Source organism: Megascapheus bottae, chromosome 1 (genome assembly GCF_031878675.1).
Source record: "Megascapheus bottae isolate mThoBot1 chromosome 1, mThoBot2.hap1, whole genome shotgun sequence".
NCBI lineage: Eukaryota > Metazoa > Chordata > Mammalia > Rodentia > Geomyidae > Megascapheus > Megascapheus bottae.
This window is the reverse complement of record NC_143509.1, coordinates 26,288,701-26,306,561: the sequence shown is the minus strand read 5'-3', so window position 1 is coordinate 26,306,561 and position 17,861 is coordinate 26,288,701. Positions and strand designations below refer to the sequence as shown.

The window sequence follows — 17,861 nt, the reverse complement described above, 5'->3', positions numbered from 1 at the left end:
ACACCGAAGCCTCTGCTGGGGCACCTGGAGAACCAGGTGAATTGTCCTGGGCCCTAACTCAGAACGGGATCTCTTGGTGTGTCCTGCCCTGCTACGGAGGGAAACGGAGGCAGAGCCAGTGGTGGCCGCGACACCTCTGGATTCATGCTTCCTCTGAGGCAGGGTGGTCTGGTGGTGATTAGGGGCTGAGTGGTTTGAATGAAGCCAGGTGGCTTATACATGAGGTCCAGCCAAGGTCCAGCCATTTGTGTCATCAATTTATTGAAGGAACGTGACCTCCCAAACTGCAGCTGGTTCTGGCTGGGAGTTGCCAGCTCTGCCTGCTGGGTGGTCCTGTGCGAGAGGGGCTGTCTGGACCCCCGGCCTGCAGGTCCGCCCTCCCTCCTCACCTCTCCTCACACTGCATGAGGAGGTGGTAGACTGAATTTCAAGTGTCTCCCCAGCTGCTGGAGATATGGCAGCCAACCACCCCAAGGCGCTGGGCCTCCACGGTGCCCAGGCCAGTCTGCTGGCCCTGCTGCATTGAGGATCACTGGGCAGTGGCTGCCAAGAGGAGGCTGGCTTCGAGCCTGAGGCAGCACTGGCCCTAAGTTCACCATGAAGGAGCCTCCTGCCAGGCAGGGCCCAGCAGCGAGCAGCCCTTCCAGAACCAGGGCCTGCAGAAGAGCTGCAGCAGGGGAACACGGTCGCCCTCCTCCAGTCACACCCCTCCAGGCCCGGGGTGAGAAGCTCACCGGGGAGAAAGGATGAGGGGTGCCCCCACCCACTGGGCCTGGCCTCTTGGCCTAGTCCCAACAGAAGCTGAGTCTGCAGGCAGCCATGCAATGTGAGCTGGTGCTCACAGCATGGAATCCTTGGGCAGGACGTCTGGAAAGAGAGGGGACACCATCAGCAAATGAATGGGGCACCAGGACCTCGATTCTTCTGGGACACAAAAAGGGCTGGGTAGCTGGGCATTGGTGGCCTGTAATCCTAGCTACTCAGGAGGCTGAGATCTGAGGATCGTGGTTCCACGTACAGCTGCTGGGATGTTGGGGTGAGTTCCTGGCCCAGGCACCACCGCACATCAAGCAAAGATGTGGCACATGTAGAGGGGCCTGCTATGTCCCTGAGACCCTCGCCTAGGTGTAGACTCCTAGCCTGGTGACCTGTAGCACCTGCTCTAGACACGCTCCAGCTCCTGGTCTGGTTCAGGCTCCTCATCGTCGTCGTCATCATCGTCGTCGTCATCCTCATCTACGCAGGTCTTGTCCAGTGGTGCCTCACCATCACGGGCCAGCTCCTCCACGTGGGCCAGCATGTCAGCCATCAGTGCCTCCTCCAGCCGCTTTCGAACCTGCTGCACCAGCTCTTCCTGTTTCCTGGGGATATAGAGGCTGTCAGGGAATGCCCAGATGGCAGCTACATGCTGGGGATGGATGGAGATGGAAGTGTGCTTCCCCCTTCTCTCACTATCCCTCAGCAGGTTTGCAAAGAGAACGGGACACCGAGCCCGGAGACGGGGGACTCACACCTGTAAGCCTAGCTGTTCAGGAGGCTGAATCTGAGGATCATGACTTGAGGCCAGTCAGTGAGACTGTGAGACTATTATCTCCAATTAAGCAGCCCAAAAAAGCTGGAAGCCGACGCCTGCCTGTAATCCTAGCTACTCAGGAGGCTGAGATCTGAGGATCAAGGTTCAAAGCCAGCCCGGGCACAAAAGGATCTGACACTCTTATTTTGTTGTTTTTATTTTGGCCAGTCCTGGACTTGAGCTCAGGGCCTGAGCACTGTCCTTGGACTTTCTCAAGGCTAGAGCTCTACCACTTGAGCCTCAGCACCACTTCCAGCTTTTTTCTATGTATGTGGTACCAAGGAATCGAACCCAGGTCTTCGTACATGCTAGGCAAGCACTTTAACCACTAGGCCAAACTCCTGGCCAGGATCTAACACTCTTATCTCCAATTAACCCCTAGAAAATGGGAAGTGGGGCTTGGCTCAAGTGTAGGGCGGTAGCTTTGAGCTAAGAGCTCAAGGACAGTGCCCAGGCCAAGTCCAAGCCCCATGACTCACCAAAAAAAAAAAAAAAAAAAAAAGCTGGAAGTGGAGCTGTAGCTCAAGTGGTACAACACTAACCTTGAGCAAAAAAGCACAGGGGATAGTATCTAAGATTGATTTCAAGCCCCAGGACAAGAAAGAAAAAAAGAGGCCGGGAGTTTGGCCTAGTGATAGAGTACTGGCCTAGCATGCACGAAGACCAGGGTTCGATTCCTCAGTACCACATACATAGAAAAAAGCTACAAGTGGTGCTGTCGCTCAAGTGGTGGAGCTCTAGCCTCGAGAAAAGTCCAAGGACAGTGCTCAGGCCCTGAGTTCAAGCCCCATGAATTGCAAAAAAAAAAAAAAGAAAGAAAAAAAAAGAGAGAGTGGAAGGAGGGAAGGGAAGAAGGAAAAGAAAGAAGGAAGGAAAGAAAGAAAGGAGGGAGATGAAAGTACAGCTCAAAGTTTTAGAACACCAGCCTTGAGTGAAAATGCCAAGTAAGAGCTTGAGGCCCTGAGTTCAGGTCCTACTACTAGCCAAAAAAAACAAAAAAAGCCAAGACACCTATGTGCCCCATGCTCTGTCTGAGCAATGTGTGGCCTCTTGGCTTCCAGGGGCTGGGACCAGTACTGATCAAGAGAGGCCATCACCAAGTCCCCTACACAGCCTGTCTTCTCTTCTGCTGCCTGCTTTAGGGTGTTCTTTGTCTTTAGTGCTCTGCCTTTTCAGGTTAGTAAAAATCCACTCCTCAGTCCCTCTGGGTTGCCACCCCCCAGGCATGCCCTGTCTTCCTGGCTCTGCAGGCCCTACCTTGCTGGGTACATCGTGGCTGCCTTGCTCCTATCGAACCACCTGCAGTCCCATCCATGCCTCAGAGAGTCTACCAAATCCACTGCCAGTTTTACACTTCTAAAAGTTCCACATGGCTTTTAAAGATCCCATTTAAAACACCTTGTTCTTTTTTTACATTTTCTTTTGCTGGTGGCTGGGTTTCAGAGCCTGGGTATTGTTTTGAGATGTTTATGCTCAAAGTTAGTGCTCTACCACTTGGAGCTATAGATCCCTTTCCGGTTTTCTGGCAGTTAATAGGAATGAAAGAGTCTCACTGACTTTCTAGACCAGGCTGGCTGTGTACCTCGATCCTCAGATCTTAGCCTTCCAAGTAGCTAGGAGTACAGGCAGGGGTCACTTAGCTCATGATGGCATTCTCTACTCCCACACCTCCTGGAGTGTGATGTGACTTTCAACCCAGAGGCAGGGCCAAGGTACAGCCAGCCAGTAGACAGCCTGAGCCCTGGTGGCACCAAATCCTGTGCTCCAAAGCCACAAACTGCCAAGAGCCTTTAAGCAGGTGCCCCAAACCATTTTATTCAGATCCCAACACTAGCTGAAAGAATCCTCTTCCTTTCTAGCACATTCCTCAAGAGCCAGGGTTCCTAGTTTGCAGCCGGGCCTGGCCCTTTCTGTTCTAAAGTGCAGCCACATAGGGCAGACCAGGTGATGCGGGGTGGGAAGCACAGGTGGGCACCACCTACCTGATGTCCTCGTCGGTCACCATGAACGCTTTGCACAGGGGCTGCGTGGTGTTCAGCCACACCCCAGGGTTCTTCTCCACGGCAGCCGAGAGCTGCCCTGTGATGGGCATGGTGCTGGTGTGCAGGGCGCTGGCGATGGCCGACAGCAGTGTCTCGTCTGTGCACCCGGGGCCCACCCCTGCCAGGATGGAGGAGAGCCATTAATGTGGTGGTCCCAGGAAGCAGCAGAAAAAGCCCAGTACAGGCTCCCGCTTGCCACCATTTTCAGTTTCAGGGCTCCCCTTACTGAGAATAGGGGTGTGACTTCCAAGGCTAGAGAAAAAACCAAAAGCTCTGCAGGCGTTTTCCTTCTACTGGTGCTAGGGATGAAACTATGAGTTTGTCTTCCCACAGGTCTTTCAGGACACCAGAGGGCTAATCAGGGTGCCCCCTGTGCCTCCATGACCCAGGCCACACAAGTTTCACCCTGTTCCCACCTTCCTCCCCAAGCTCAAGTAAAAGGGTCTCCCCCCACCCCCTTACACACCACCAGGGCCTGGCTCCATCTTCTGAGCCAGGGGGAAGTGTCTGAAGTCAGACTCACCTTGCAGGCCCTTGGGAAGGTCCATGGTCCTGACCAGCTCCTCAGCAATGTCAAAGGCACTCAGCCCGCTCAGCTTCTTCTCCCAGAACAGCTGCCGGGGAGAAGGGCAGCACAGTCTGTCAGGCTGTGCAAGAAGGGAACCAACATTCCCTGGGCCAAGCCTATGGGGGGAGGCCCTGGGACCTCCTTACCCAAGGGGGAGGGGTCACACCCCTTTTTCTCTTCCTGTCCTGCTCTGCTCCTGCATCACACCCAAGTATTCAGTAGCTATTTGTAATGAATGCAGAAATCACAAATGCTCCTCAGTTTACAGAGTCATCTAAGCATACCCTTATTTAATACATCTGCCCAAGTTTTTGGAGTGGACGGGGAGGAGCAACCACGGTGGGAGGAGGCGCAGGGGACCTGCCTAAGACTGCTCAAATACCCAAGACAGGAAGGTACTCCTTTTTCTGTTGTTTTGTTTTTGTTCTTGTTTTGGTCACTCAGGCTTGAACTTGGCCTGGGCATGGTTCCTGAATTCTTCAGCTCAAGGCTAGCGCTCTACCACGTGAGCCACAGCGCCACTTCTGGTTTTCTGGTGGTTAGTTGGAGATAAGAGTCTCACGGACTTTCATGCCCAGGCTGGCTTTGAACCGTGATCTTTAGACCTCAGCATCCTGTGTAGCTAGGATGACAGGTGTGAGCTACTGGCACCAGCTAGGTACTTCTTCTTTTTTTTTTTTTTTTGGCCAGTTTTGGGCTTGAGCTCAGGGCCTGAGCACTGTCCTTAGTCTTTCTCAAGGCTAGAGCTCTACCACTTGAGCCTCAGCACCACTTCCGGCTTTTTTCTATGTGGTACCGAGGAACTGAACCGGGGTCTTTGCGCATGCTAGGCAAGCACTTTAACCACTAGGCCAAACTCCCCGCCCTAGGTACTTCTTTTTAAAAGCGGGTGGGACCCACAAGCTTTCAGAGCAGGCTGGGCCTGGCCAGGGGCCCACAAGGTTCTCAGAGATGCGTCAGGGCTCACCTGCCTGGGCTGCTCCACTGCCTTCTGCGGGTCGCTCTTCACCTTGTTGCTGGGGTGGTTGGTGATCTTGGTCACTGGCTGCTTGAAGATGGATGCGGTCTGCCGCACGGGTAGTGCTGTGTTCAGGTCGGGCTTGCCCTGCGGGGACAAGGCGCTGCAGCGGGCGGCCCCGGCTGGGGTCCACTGCGGGCCAAGGGGACCGGGCGCATGCTCAGCCAGGGCCACCATGCAGGGCAGGGGCTCTGGCGGGCACAGCCAAGGCTCCAAGGCCTCGGGGACTGTGTCCTCGCCAAGCGCCTGCCAACAACCCTGTAAGGGGCAGCTCTGCCAGGCCACGCCCCTGAGGGTGAGGCCCCGCCCACATCTCCCCTCCCGCTGCTCACCTTGACCTGGTTGGAGGAGTCGTAGCGCACGCGCTGGCGGCTCTTGTTCATCTTGCTCATTAGCATCTTGCCGGTGCGGAAGTCGAAGGTACTCAAGTCCATGGAGCCCCCTAGGTAGCGCGCCAGCTGGGGCTTGCTGCGGAACTTCTTCCCGCTGGGGCTGTGGGTAGAGGCAGGTTGGTCGGGTCTGGGGGAGCCCCCGTGGGCCCTTTCCCCATCACCGTTCTGGAGGAATGCCCTTCTACCCTTCTAAGCCACCTACTCTCAGTGCCTACTGCAACCTGGTTTTCCAGAGCTGGAGGCTGGGACACTGCCCTAGAGAGGAGTCTGGGACCAGAACCCCTGCAGATGTCCAGGATTGGAAACAGGGCGCTGCTTGCTCTGTCAGGCATCCTGTCCTCTCCAGAAGACACATGGGTGGCACATGGGTGGTCTCCTGGCAGCACCAGACCCAAGATAGCTAGCACAGGGATGCAAGAGCATCCAGCATGGAAATGGCGAGACCGCTGGGACATAAGAGTTCCACCTCAAGTGGGGAAAGCATCCTCCCCGAAGTTGCACTTGCATTCAAAAGGTGGGACAAGCCAAGGTAAGTGACACAAAGCCCGGTCTACTCAGGCTGGAACACACAGCCTTAAGAGGAGCAGGAGACACAGGCAGGGAACCTCCAGGGACCCATGGGCAGTGGGAATCAGACACAAAAGGCTCCACTGATGGGACATATCCTGCAGGCAAGTCCACAGACTGGATGGGATTCCTGGTGCCAGCGGCTAGGGAAGAAAAGGAGCTTCCTTTGGAAGTTTTGGTGTTGACAGTAGTGATGGGTTTTGAATACACAAAAAACCAGGACTTGCAAGCAGAATGTAAATGGATGAACTGTAATAGCCCATGACAAATCACACTGAGTCTTTAAAAAATAGTTATCAGAGGGCCGGGCCGCAGCCTAGTGGTAGAGTGCCCGCCTAGCACGCATGAAGCCCTGGGTTCGATTCCTTGGTACCACATACACAAAAAAGCCAGAAGAGGTGCTGTGACTCAAGTGGCAGAGCACTAGCCTTCAGTAAAAGTGTCCAAGGACAGTGCCCAAGCCCTGAGTTCAAGCCCCAGGACTGGCAAAAAAAAAGAAAAAAGTTATCAGTCACCTAGTGGCTCACACCTGTAATCTTAGCTATTCAGTAAGTTGAAATCTGAGGATCGAGGTTCAAGACCAGCTGACACAGAAAAGGCCCCGTGAGACTCTTAGCTCCAATTAACCACTCAAAAACTGGAAGTGACACTGTGGCTCAAGTGGTAGAGTACAAGCCTTAAGCATCCAGGCCCTGAGCTCAAGCCCTACAATGAACAAAAATAAACGATAATAATAATAGCACTGTGGTGCTCAGAAGGCCAGGGCCTCTTACAAATTCAGTAACCAGTTACTCATACTAATAAGTCTGTTGGTGGGTAGCTCCACTTTGTGCTTTCTCTAGAAAAAGCTTCTATGCCAGAATTCTGGCCTCAGGTGCAGAAAGAAAAAAAGAAAGAAAGAGAGAGAGAGAGAAAGGAGGGAAGGAAGGAAGGCGAGGAGAGAGGGAGGGAAAGAGAAGGGGGAGGGAGAGAGGGGGGAGGGAGAGGGAGGGGGGTATTGTTTCTCATGACATCTTCCCAGATTTCTCTGGGATAATGTACTGGATAGTACATTAATCCTTGGAAGTTACATTCCACATCCTAACAGGCCAAAGATAGAACTCTGTGCAAGGGCCTGGTGGGGTTCAGGCATATGTGGTTTTTTAGAGGCCTGCAGGAACACAGGGCACTGGGAGTTAAGGAAGAGTCCAGGGCTTCTTTCTGGAATAATGAAAAATATAAAACTGAATCTGGTTGGGAGCCAGAGGCCTGAATACTAGCTATTCAGGATAGGGTGTAAGGATGTAAGAATCCAGACTTAAAGCCAGTCCAGGAAGGAAGTGGTGCTGTGGCTCAAGGGGTAGGGCGGTAGCCTAAGCTGAAGAACTCAGGGACAGTGTGCAGGCCCAGAGTTCAAGCCCCATGACCGACCAAAAAAAAAAAAAAAAGCCAACGGAGGGGAGGGGGAAGAGGAGGCAGCTGGGTGCTAGTGCCTCACGCCTGTAATCCTAGCTATTCAGGAGGCTGAGATCTAAGGATCAAGGTTCAAAGCCAGTCTTGGCAAAAAAAATCCTGAGAGACTCTTATCTCCAATTAACCAGAAAAACTGAAGTGGTGTGCTGGCTCAATTGGTAAAGCACTAGCCTTGAGCTGAAGAGTTTAGGGACGAAGCCCAAGCCCAGAGTTCTAGCCCCATGACTGAAGGGGGCAGGGAAAAAAAAAAAAAAAAAGCCCAGGGACAGCACCCAGGCTCTGAGTTCAAGCCCCAGGACCAACAAAGTCAATCTGTGTGGCTGCACATTATTTGTGGACATGTTACAAAACCCATGCCTTGCACACTTCAAGAGGTAAACAAACTGCACTGTATACATATTACTTCAACAAAGTCATTACAAAACAAATTCAAAGCAGAAAAATGAATAGTGGGGAGGTGGGGAATACCAATGGGAATGGTAGTTCTTTTTGGGGGTGATGCGAATGTTATGGAAGACAGGGGTTGTGGCTGAACAAGCCTGTTCATGTCATAATAGCCACTGCACTGCACACATCAAGTTAACTGTAAGTTAACTGTAACCCCTCTGTATATCACCTTTGTAATAACAACTTTTTCAAGTTGAGCTATGAAACTTGAATTACACTGTAATTTGTGTGCTAGACCTGGGGCCTGAACCCAAGAGCCTGGGCACTGTCCCTCAGCTTTTGTGCTTAAGGCTGGTATTCTACCACTTAAGCCTTACTTCCAGTTCCAGCTTTTTGGTGATTAATTGGAGGTAAGTCTCCTGGACCTTCCTGTTGGGGCTGGCTTTGAACTGCAATCCTTAGATCCCAGCCTCTTGAGTAGCTGGGATTATAAGCATGAGCTACTGGCACCCAGCTTAGAATGTGATTTTTTTTCACAGGGTTATGCAGATTTGCACTGACACAGAAAGATTTCCCTGGCATTGTATTGAAGAATGAACAGATTTAATGAAAAAGACTGCGCAAGTGTACCAAGAACAATCTGAGTTCTCTCACATCTACCCTTCAGTCATGCGCCAAGTACACCAGACCCATGCCTCTCGGGGGTAAAATCCCTTCTCTTCAGTTCACTTGCATCTTTTCCTGTAACTAAATGGCTGTGTGCAGGGCTTGAATTGGGAGAGGGGACTGTCATTCAGACATGAATACCTCGAAGCTCCAGGGTAGGCAATTTGGGCTTGGTCCAAGTCAAGTTGCAGCCAGTTTCAAGTCTCCCAAGCCTTTGCCCCATTGCCTGGATCATTCCTCCTCCTTCTCTACTGCCCTCTCCTGCATGTTCATAGCAGGCCTATCCCTTGTCCAAGAGGATAGAGCCTTACCGCTTTGACAAAACAGTAAAAGAGGAAACTCATAGAAACAGGGCAGGGCTGCAATAGAGAATGCACATAGGGACCCTAACACACTGTTTACAGCCCTACCTGAAATGATCACATTTGAAATTACAAGGTCCCAGCTTATTATACACCACTTCAGGGGCTAACAGTCCCATACTGCTTTTGCTATCCTTGTACTTTTTGGAAGACAAGCTAAGCTTGTCTAAGATGAGTCCTTACCCTTTTACACATAAAATGCCTCTCACTTTATATCTCCAAACAAGAACAACGGAAAAACATCAAAGGAACACAGTTCTGCAGGCTCAACTTAGCATGGAGCCAGAAGCTGTCCCTCGTCAGCTCTACTGCACTGCCCTGGCCAGTTCCTGCCCAGCTGGCACTCTGCAGGCATCCCAACAAGAAAGCAACTCAAAGGGAACCATTAAAGCTGTTGGCACTGGTGACTCAGATCTGTAATCCTAGCTACTCAGAAGGCTGAGATCTAGTGGCAGTTTGGAGCCAGGTGAGGCAGGAAAGCTCCAGAGTCTCTTATCTCCAATGAACTATCCAAAAAAAAAAAAATCTCAAGTGGAGGTGTGGCTTACATGGTAAGAGCACCAGTCTTGTGCAAAAAAACACCTCACGGACAGCTTCCCAGGCCCAGCATTCCAAGGCTCAATACCAGCACAAAAACAATTAAAAAAAAAAAAAACCAACTTGGCTTGGAAGAACAGCGCCTTTCAAGCTGAGGTGCAGCTGTTAACTGTTTGCCTGGCAGGACTGAGGGGCCCTGGGTTTGTCCCCAGCCCGGAGAAAAGAATCATTCAGAAGGCGACACAGCAGCAGGTGCTAGCTGTCAGAGCTGGAGACCTGCATCTAACTCTTTGTTCAGCCAAGAGGGTTCCCCAGCTGTCTCTCCCAAGTGAAGAGCAGTCCCTCCTCCCCAGCTGGGGCCGGAGGGTTCTGGCTCCAGCCTCCGACCGGCTCGGCACGATCCACCAAGGGACCCAAGTGACCATGCCACTGGGGATGGGGCCCGGGAACTGGCATTTTCAAGCTGACTTGCCACCGATCATTCCAACGAGCCGGGTAGCTCCCCCTAAGGGGACCAAAAAGAGAGCCCAGCCACCCCCCACCCCCGCCTCCCAGCAGCGTCTGGACACGATCCGGCGCCCCTCGCCCAGAGCGCGCGGTCACAGCGACTGTCGGAACAAAAGCTCCCATTGCCGCCCGTCCCGCGCAACCACGCGGCCGCACGGCAGGCTGGGCGCACGCGCACTGGGTCGTCGCCCGCCGAGCTGGCCGGCTCGTCCGCGGGACGCACGCGCGTACGCACGCACGGCGCACGCGCGCAGCCGAGGCCCTGGCCCTGGCCCTGGCCCTAGGTAGGGGCGCCCAAGACGCCGCAGAGGCCGCTGGGAGGCGCCCGTTGGGGCCCTGCGCGGCCGGGGCGCTCATTCACCTATAGTAAAAGACATCCCTGTGGCCGGCCGACAGCCCCGACCTTCTGGGCACTTCTTCCCTCTCCCAGCCCTGCGGGAGCGCCGGGCACTCCCACCTCTTCCGTTCCATCGCGCCCGGCTCCTTGGCCCGCCTCCGGGCCTGCCGCCGCCGCTGCCGCCGCCGCCGCCGCCGCCGCGACCCCCGCTCGCCACCGTCGCCGCCGCCTCAGCCGCCTTCCACCGCCACCACTTGTCGCGGCTGTTCCAGCCCACGGGCCCCCGCCCTCTGCCCCCAGCCGGGCGTGCGCCGGCTATGCCTCCCTCTCGGCCCCCTCCCCGCGCTCGCCAGCCCCCGCTCGGGGGGCCGCTCCGCCCACCCGCCCGCGCGCGCGGGGCCAGGGGTTCGTCTGCGCAGCCGCAGAGCCCGCCCCGCCCCGGCCGCCCGCAGGCCCGGCTCCTCGCCGAAGGGGCCAATCGGCGCGCGCGGAGGGGCAGGGCCGCTGCGATGGGAGGGCGCGCGCCCTCGGCCCCGCGCGTGCCCTCGGCCCCGCGCGTGCCCGCCCCAGGGGGCTGCTGTTCCCGCGCGGGGCGGGAGGCTAGGACACCTGTCAGGTGCGTGTGACACCTGGCGGGGAGCGCTTTTCCAGGGCTGGAACCGCGACGCTCCGCTGCGCCTGGGTCTCCTCGCCTCCAGTCTCTGTGGATTCAAAGTCCACGCGCGCGTGCGTGTGCGCGCGTGCACGTGCGCTCCTGGAGCTGGGACTGAGGGCCTGGGCGCTCTCCCTGAGGCTGATGGCGCTTACCACTTGAGCCACAGATATTCCCAGCCTCCTGCGTTTACAGGCTAGGTTGACAGGTCTGAGACACCAGCGCCCGGCCTCTTCGTGTGTGTGTGTGTGTGTGTGTGTGTGTGTGTGTGTGTGTGTGTGTGTGTGTGTGTGTGTGTGTGTGTGTGATGTATATATATAATTTGTATACTAGACGGATATAGTACAGATAGTGTTTTTAAATTATCTTTCAACTAAAAGATAATTTACGAAGGCCTTTCTGTCACCCTCGCTGTGGGAAGGATCTAATCCAGGCCCTTGAGCGTTGCTGAGCATACCACCAAGCTACTTTGGACATACCACTCTGAGAATCCTGGAATCTGAACACTTCTCTCCAGGCTCTCCTTTAGCGCAGCCCTCTCCTTGAGGACGCCAGCCCTTTTTTTGGGGAGCTGTGCTCCCACAGCACCTCATGGGAGCCAGGGAGTCACTCCGGCTTGCTCCAGCTGACTGAATAGGCACAGACTGACACACAGAGGTAAGAGTATTCTGTGCCTATTCAGTCAGCTGGAGAAGTTGCCCTGGTGCTGACATTTGGCTTTCTTAGATCAAAGATGATCAAAATATCAGCCAATTTAACTTAAAGTTCTTTCTTTTTGTTTGTTAGTCCTGAACTCAGGGGCTGGGCACTTTCCCTGAGCTGCTTTTGCTCAAGCCTAGCACTTAAGTCACAGCACCACTTCCTGTTTTTTTCTCCTTATGGAGAATCGAACCTAGGGCTTCGTGCATTCTAGGCAAGCACTCTACCACAAAGCCACATTCCCAGATTTTACTTGGCTTTTATGTGTGATTCTAGATTTGGGCAACAATTTGTTCTATACAACAGAGTAAGAACCAGATGCCAGATGCATTTCATCTAGCTATTCAAAGGGTTGAATTCAAAGTCAGCCTAAGCAGCAAAGTCCTTGAGACACTTATCTTTTACTACCAAAAAGCTGGAAGCAGAGCTATTGCTCAAGTAGGTAGTAAAGATTTATTCTTGAGCAAAAAAATATGAGTGCATGTTTGAAGGAAGGAAGCTTTTCTTGGGAGCCTAGCTTCACTGCCCTCCCCGACCTTTTTTTTGTGCTTGCCCTGGATCTTGAACTCAGGGCTTGAGTCCTGTCCCCTAGCTTTTGTGCTCAAGGTTAGTGCTCTACCATTTGAGCCACAGCTCCACTTCTGGCTTTTTGGTGGTTAGAGATAATCTCACAGACTTTCCTGTCTGGGTTGGCTTTGAACTGATATCCTCAGCTCTCAGTCTCCTGAGTAGCTAGGATTTAGGTATGAACCACTGGCACCTGACTAGTCCCTTTCTTCAAGTAGAATTTCATCAGTATCTCTAGTCCCCTCCACCAGACCTGAGCCCCAAAGACCTATAAGGACAGTGTCTTGTCTCTGAATGAAAGCCCCAAGTTGTTAGCCACACATGTACACATAGCTGGGCTGAAGGCTTGAAACAAGCAGTTGAACTCCAGCTCAGCAATGCAGGAGTCTCTGAGTTGAAACCCCAGTGCTGGCACATGCTCACACAAAAGGTGTTGACCAGTGGCTCACGCCTGTAATCCTAGATACTCAGGAGGCTGAGATCCGAGGATCATGGTTCTAAACTAACCAAGGCAGGCAAGTCTGTGATACTTTTTTTTTTTTTGATTGGTTATGGGGCTTGAACTCTGGACCTGGGTGCTGCCCCTGAGCTCTTTAGCTCAAGCCTAGTGCTCTACCACTTGAGCCACTTTGGGTCTTTTGGTGGTTAATTGGAGTCTCTTTGAGACGTTCCTACCCAGACTGGCTTTGAACTTCAATCCTCAGATCTCAGCCTCCTAAGTAGTTAGGATTACAAGCATGAACCACCGGTGCTCGGCTTCTGTGAGACTTTCAAGGCCCACAATGGACACACAGACACGCACACACACACATGGTGTTGAATCATGGAATTTGGTCTCAAGTATGAAGTTCCAAAATAGGCAAATGTCTGGAGCAGCTGCTCAGAAACCCAGCTCCACTCACTTCCTCTCAGGAAGTTAACCTCTAGGGCCCAGGTTGTCCTCCCAGCCTGGCTAGTGGAACGGGGTTCCTGACTCATGATGGCTTCCTGGACAAAACTTGGCCTGAAGGTCTGCTTAGCACTGTGGGCACAGAATCCAGCCACTCTTTGGATGGGCGTCGTGGGCACTGCAGGTTCTGAGCAGCTTCCTTGGTCTCCACACCCTCCCCACCAAGGAAAGTTATGAGGACCCCTGAAAGCTACAAGTCTATACAAGGGTCTCTATTGAGAGACCAAGACGGCAGCTCACATATCCACATTGTACAGGGGTCTGCAAAGGGAATGACATCCTCCATCCCATGGATGGATGTAGATCTTCTGGGGTTAGGGTGCAGTTCAGGAAGAAATTTGCCTGAAGAATATAAGCCCCTGGGTTCCATCCCTAGTATCTAAGAAAAATGAAAGCTGGCACTGGTAGCTCACACCTGTAATCCTAGCTACTGAGGAAACTGAAATCTGAGGATCTGTTTGAAGTCAGCGGAAATAGAAAAGTCTGTGGGACTTTTTATCTCCACTAAATTTCTAAAAAAGTCAGAAGGGCTGTGACACAGATGGGTTGAGTATTGCTTTGTATCCTCCCTCCCTCTCCAGTATGGGGGGCTTGAACTCAGGGCCTCCCACTTAGTAGGTAGGTACTCTTAAAACTTGAGTCGCAGGAAGAGCTTACAGCCTTTTTTTTAGTTATTTTTGACAGGACCTCATATTTTTTAGATGTTTTTTTTTTTGCTAGGCCACCCGTTTGGTTTTTTTGGGGGTCAGTCGTGGGGCTTGAGTGCTGTCCTTGAGCTCTTTTGTTCCAAGGATAGTGCTCTACCACTTTGCCACAGCTCCACTTCCAGTGTTTTGGTGGTTAACTGGAAATAATTTCATGGACTTTGCTCCCTGGGCTGACTTTGAATTGGGATCCTCAAATCTCAGCCTCCTGAGTTGCTAGAATTACAGGCATGAGCCATCAGTGCCCAGTTTACTTTTTTTTTTTTTATGGTAGGTTGTGAGGCTTGAACTCAGGGCCTGGGCACTGTCCTTGAGCCTGTTTGTGATCAAGGTCAGCCCTCTACCTCTTGAGTGTCAGCACCATTTCTTCACCCTTCTATCTTGCTCTTCACCTCTGATGCCCCTCACCATATTGAACTTGGTAGTTGAGATGGAGTCTTCTTAAATTTTTGCCTGAACTGGCCTTGATGTTTGAGTTTCTCTTGGGGACTGGAATGGTCAGTGAAAGGCAGGGGGGTGGCTTTGCAGAGTTGTGGGTAGAAGCACTAAGAAATGACCCTCATTTATGCCAGACACAGATCTGATGTTACTACAAGACCACTGTAATAATAGATGACATGAACAGAATTTCCTAACAGGTTAGTGGATGCTGGCTGGGATACAGGGATAACTTGGTTATCTATGTGGAGTGACATGAAGATAGCAGAAGAGTATGGAAAGTACAGCACAGTGCTGCAGCTGCTACTGTTTGTTTGGGTGCTTGTATTGGGGCTTGAACTCAAGGCCTTGGCACTGTCCCTTAGCTTTTTCACTCAAGGCTATCGTTCTACCACTTGAGCCACAGTTCCAGTTCTGACTTTTTGGTAGTCTCAAAGACTTCATGACTTGATCCTCATTATCTCAGCCTCCTGTAATCTCAGCCAGTGGCTCACTGGCAGGCAACCAGCTTGTTTATGGTACCTGAGGCCAAAGCTTACCTGCAAACATGGATGCAGCTCAAGCGGTAGAGTGACTGTAAGCACCAGGGCCTGAATTCCATCTCTGGACCAATATAATAATAAAAAAAGTGGCTGGTGTGGACTTAATGTAGGTCTGTACCTAAAAACTAAGTTGGGCACTGGTGGTTCATGCCTGTAATTCTAGCTACTCAGGAGGCTGAGATCTGAGGATTGTGGTTCAAAGCCAGCCCACGCAGGGAAGTCCATGAGACTTTCCTATCTGCAATTAACCACCAAGAAACTGGAATTAGAGCTGTGGCACAAAGTGGCAGAGAACTAGCTTTGAGCAAAAGGACTCAGGGATGGTGCCCAGTCCCTGAGTTCAAGCTCCATAACTGATAAAAAATAAAAAATATAAATAAAAAAATAATAAAGGGGCCAGGAGCGTAGCTTAGTGGAGTGCTGGTCTAGCATGCACGAAGCCCTGGGTTTAATTCCTCGGTACCACATACAAAGTCAGAAGTGGCGCGGTGGCTCAAGTGGCAGAGTGCTAGACTTGAGCAAAATGTGCCCAAGGACAGTGTCTAAGCCCTGAGTTCAAGTGCCAGGACTGGCAAAAAACAAAAAAACAACAAAAAACTATTTATGGCACAGGGTACCGTGTAGTGTTGCACGTGTTTGTGTGTGAGTCTATTTTGATACCGAGGCTTGAATTCATTCATCCAAGTTCTTCTTTTTTTTTTTTTTTTTTTTTTACCAGTCGTGGGCTTGAGCTCAGGGCCTGAGCACTGTCCTTGGACTTTCTCAAGGCTAGAGCTCTACCACTTGAGCCTCAGCACCACTTCCAGCTTTTTTCTATATATGTGGTGCCAAGGAATCAAACCCGGGTCTTCATGCATGCTAGGCAAGCACTTTACCCATTAGGCCAAACTCCCGGCCCCATCCAAGTTCTTTTTACTTTGGGTGCCTGAGGCTTGATTTCAAAACCTCAGATCCTTGCTTGGCTTTTCTACCCAAAGTAGACACCCTGTCACTTGAGCCACAGCACTACTTCTGGCTTTTTCTTAGTTTTTTTTTTTTTTTTTTTTGCCAGTCGTGGGGCTTGAACTCGGGGACTGAGTGAGCAGTGTCCTTAAGCTTTCTCAAGGCTAGGGTGCTACCATTTGAGCCATAGCACCACTTGCAGCTTTTTCTGTGTAGGGGGTACCAAGGAATTGAACGCAGGGTTTTTGTGCATGCTAGGCAAGCACTTTACCACTAGGCCACACTCCCTGAGTAGTTTATTAGAAATGAGTCTCATGGACTTTCCTTCGAACCACTATGATTCTCAGATCTCAGCTTCCTGAGTAGCTAGCTAAGATTAAATTTTAGTAGCTAATTGGAGTTAAGAGTCCCGCAGCTGGCTTCACACTTTGATCCTTAGATGTCAGCCTCCTGAGTAGCTAGTGTGAACCACTGGAGCCTGGCTACTGTGCAATTATTACTTGCTAAATAGTTGAAACGAGCCAACACTGATGGCCCTGGAAAACTTTTGGAGTGGAAAGGATTTGGGGGGTTACCCAAATCTGAGGGCAGGGATACCACAAGATTCAGGCCAAGAGGGTTTCACAGTAGTTTAATACTACGCTCTTTAGAACACCAGCGTGCTGTGGATTTCGTTGGTATCCATCCATTCCATCCATCACCAGGGCTCAGGGTGTTCCTGAGAGAGCAGGAAGAGTTGACACTGCCAGACATCTGGGGGAGGGGACAAGGCTTAGTGAGCTGGCTGCACAGGCAGCAGAGGAATACCACAATGACATACAACTCTAAGCAAAAGACACACCAAATCCACTGATGGTTCCCAGCTCTAGGTGCAGACATGGAGCCGGGGGCGGGGGGAGTGGGGGTGGGCTTGTGGGGGGGGGCAGGTTCAAATGAGCTGACTAGCCCTGGGGCACAGAATCCCTACTGTAAATGGGGGTGTGAATGGTATGCACACAGCCTGTCATGTGGCCAATGAAATCATAGAGGTACAGCCATCAGTGCGGCCATGGGAAATACACGAATGCAGGGAGATGGTAGAAGGGGTTGGCCTCAACCTGCCCACCTGTAAATGGGTCATCTTCACCCAGCCCAGAACTGGAATGCAAACTGAGTACATGCTCTGAGCAACTTCCATGGATGAACGGGGCTGTACAGCTCGGAGGAGCCACATCATAGGGTAGGGTTGATAGCTTGGTGCTACCAGATGGGTAGCCAAGCCCTGTGAGTTTGAGATCCTTTTCTTCCCCCTCCACACCTTCTTGGTCAACCCTCAAGCCAAGGGCTTTGCTCACCAGATGGACCTCACAGGCTAATTAATCATCCTTCTTGAACTTGCCATTGATGTACGGTACCCAGTCGAGGATCAGCCGCCAGTCAGTGGCCCACACCAGTCCCACAGCACCCACGCTGCCCCATATGCTGGCTGTGGGGATCCTGCAATGACAGGGGGAGGCGAGTCTACTCAAGACCATCTCCTGCCCATACCTGGGTGCCAGCCGAGGCTTCCCAAGAGCTCTGTGATCTGTCCACCTCTCCTCAGGAAGCTCTGGTTTGGGACAAGGGTCACCTAGCCCAGAGCTGCTCCCCGAGAGCGATCTCTGAGTGTGGCCTTGGGCCTCTGTTTAAGTACCTACACCCCGGTCTGATTTCACATGGGGGTTCTCATTAAGCTGTTTTATATTGTTAGGAACAAACCCAAGGACTTGAGCATGCCAGGTAGATGGGTGCTGACCATATATTCCCCACCAGCAACTTCCCTCTTGCTTCTGTCACCACAAGGCTTGAACTCAGTACCCGGGTGCTATCTCTGAGCTCTCTCCCTGGGCTCTTTTGGTCAAGGCTAGCACTCTACCACAGGGCAATTTCTGGTTTTCTAGTGGTTAACTGGGAATAAAGTCTTATGGACTTTCTTGCCTAG

The 17,861-nt window shown here is 52.2% G+C and overlaps 2 protein-coding genes across 5 annotated transcripts; both read right to left on the bottom strand.

Moving 5' to 3' along the window:
• Nucleotides 1-242: 242 nt before the first annotated feature.
• Nucleotides 243-10,725, bottom strand: Mbd3 (methyl-CpG binding domain protein 3). 4 transcript variants are annotated; one of them, XM_090339097.1, is made up of 7 exons: nucleotides 10,433-10,725; nucleotides 5,534-5,693; nucleotides 5,151-5,333; nucleotides 4,139-4,229; nucleotides 3,556-3,733; nucleotides 1,158-1,361; nucleotides 243-867 (listed from the first exon to the last, which is right to left on the bottom strand). In XM_090339097.1, the coding sequence occupies exons 1-6, from the start codon at nucleotides 10,540-10,542 to the stop codon at nucleotides 1,163-1,165; spliced, it is 921 nt and encodes a 306-aa protein (XP_090195223.1). In that variant the 5' UTR covers nucleotides 10,543-10,725; the 3' UTR covers nucleotides 243-867; nucleotides 1,158-1,162. The 4 variants fall into 4 exon arrangements, with proteins under 4 accessions (XP_090195223.1, XP_090195230.1, XP_090195240.1 ...); XM_090339104.1 differs by having other exon boundaries at nucleotides 5,151-5,288; nucleotides 10,433-10,724; XM_090339114.1 differs by having other exon boundaries at nucleotides 10,529-10,720.
• Nucleotides 10,726-16,516: 5,791 nt separating this feature from the next.
• Uqcr11 (ubiquinol-cytochrome c reductase, complex III subunit XI) lies at nucleotides 16,517-17,430 on the bottom strand. Its single transcript, XM_090328388.1, has 2 exons — nucleotides 17,236-17,430; nucleotides 16,517-16,654 (listed from the first exon to the last, which is right to left on the bottom strand). The coding sequence occupies exon 1, from the start codon at nucleotides 17,413-17,415 to the stop codon at nucleotides 17,257-17,259; it is 159 nt and encodes a 52-aa protein (XP_090184514.1). The 5' UTR covers nucleotides 17,416-17,430; the 3' UTR covers nucleotides 16,517-16,654; nucleotides 17,236-17,256.
• Between the last annotated feature and the right edge of the window lie 431 nt (nucleotides 17,431-17,861).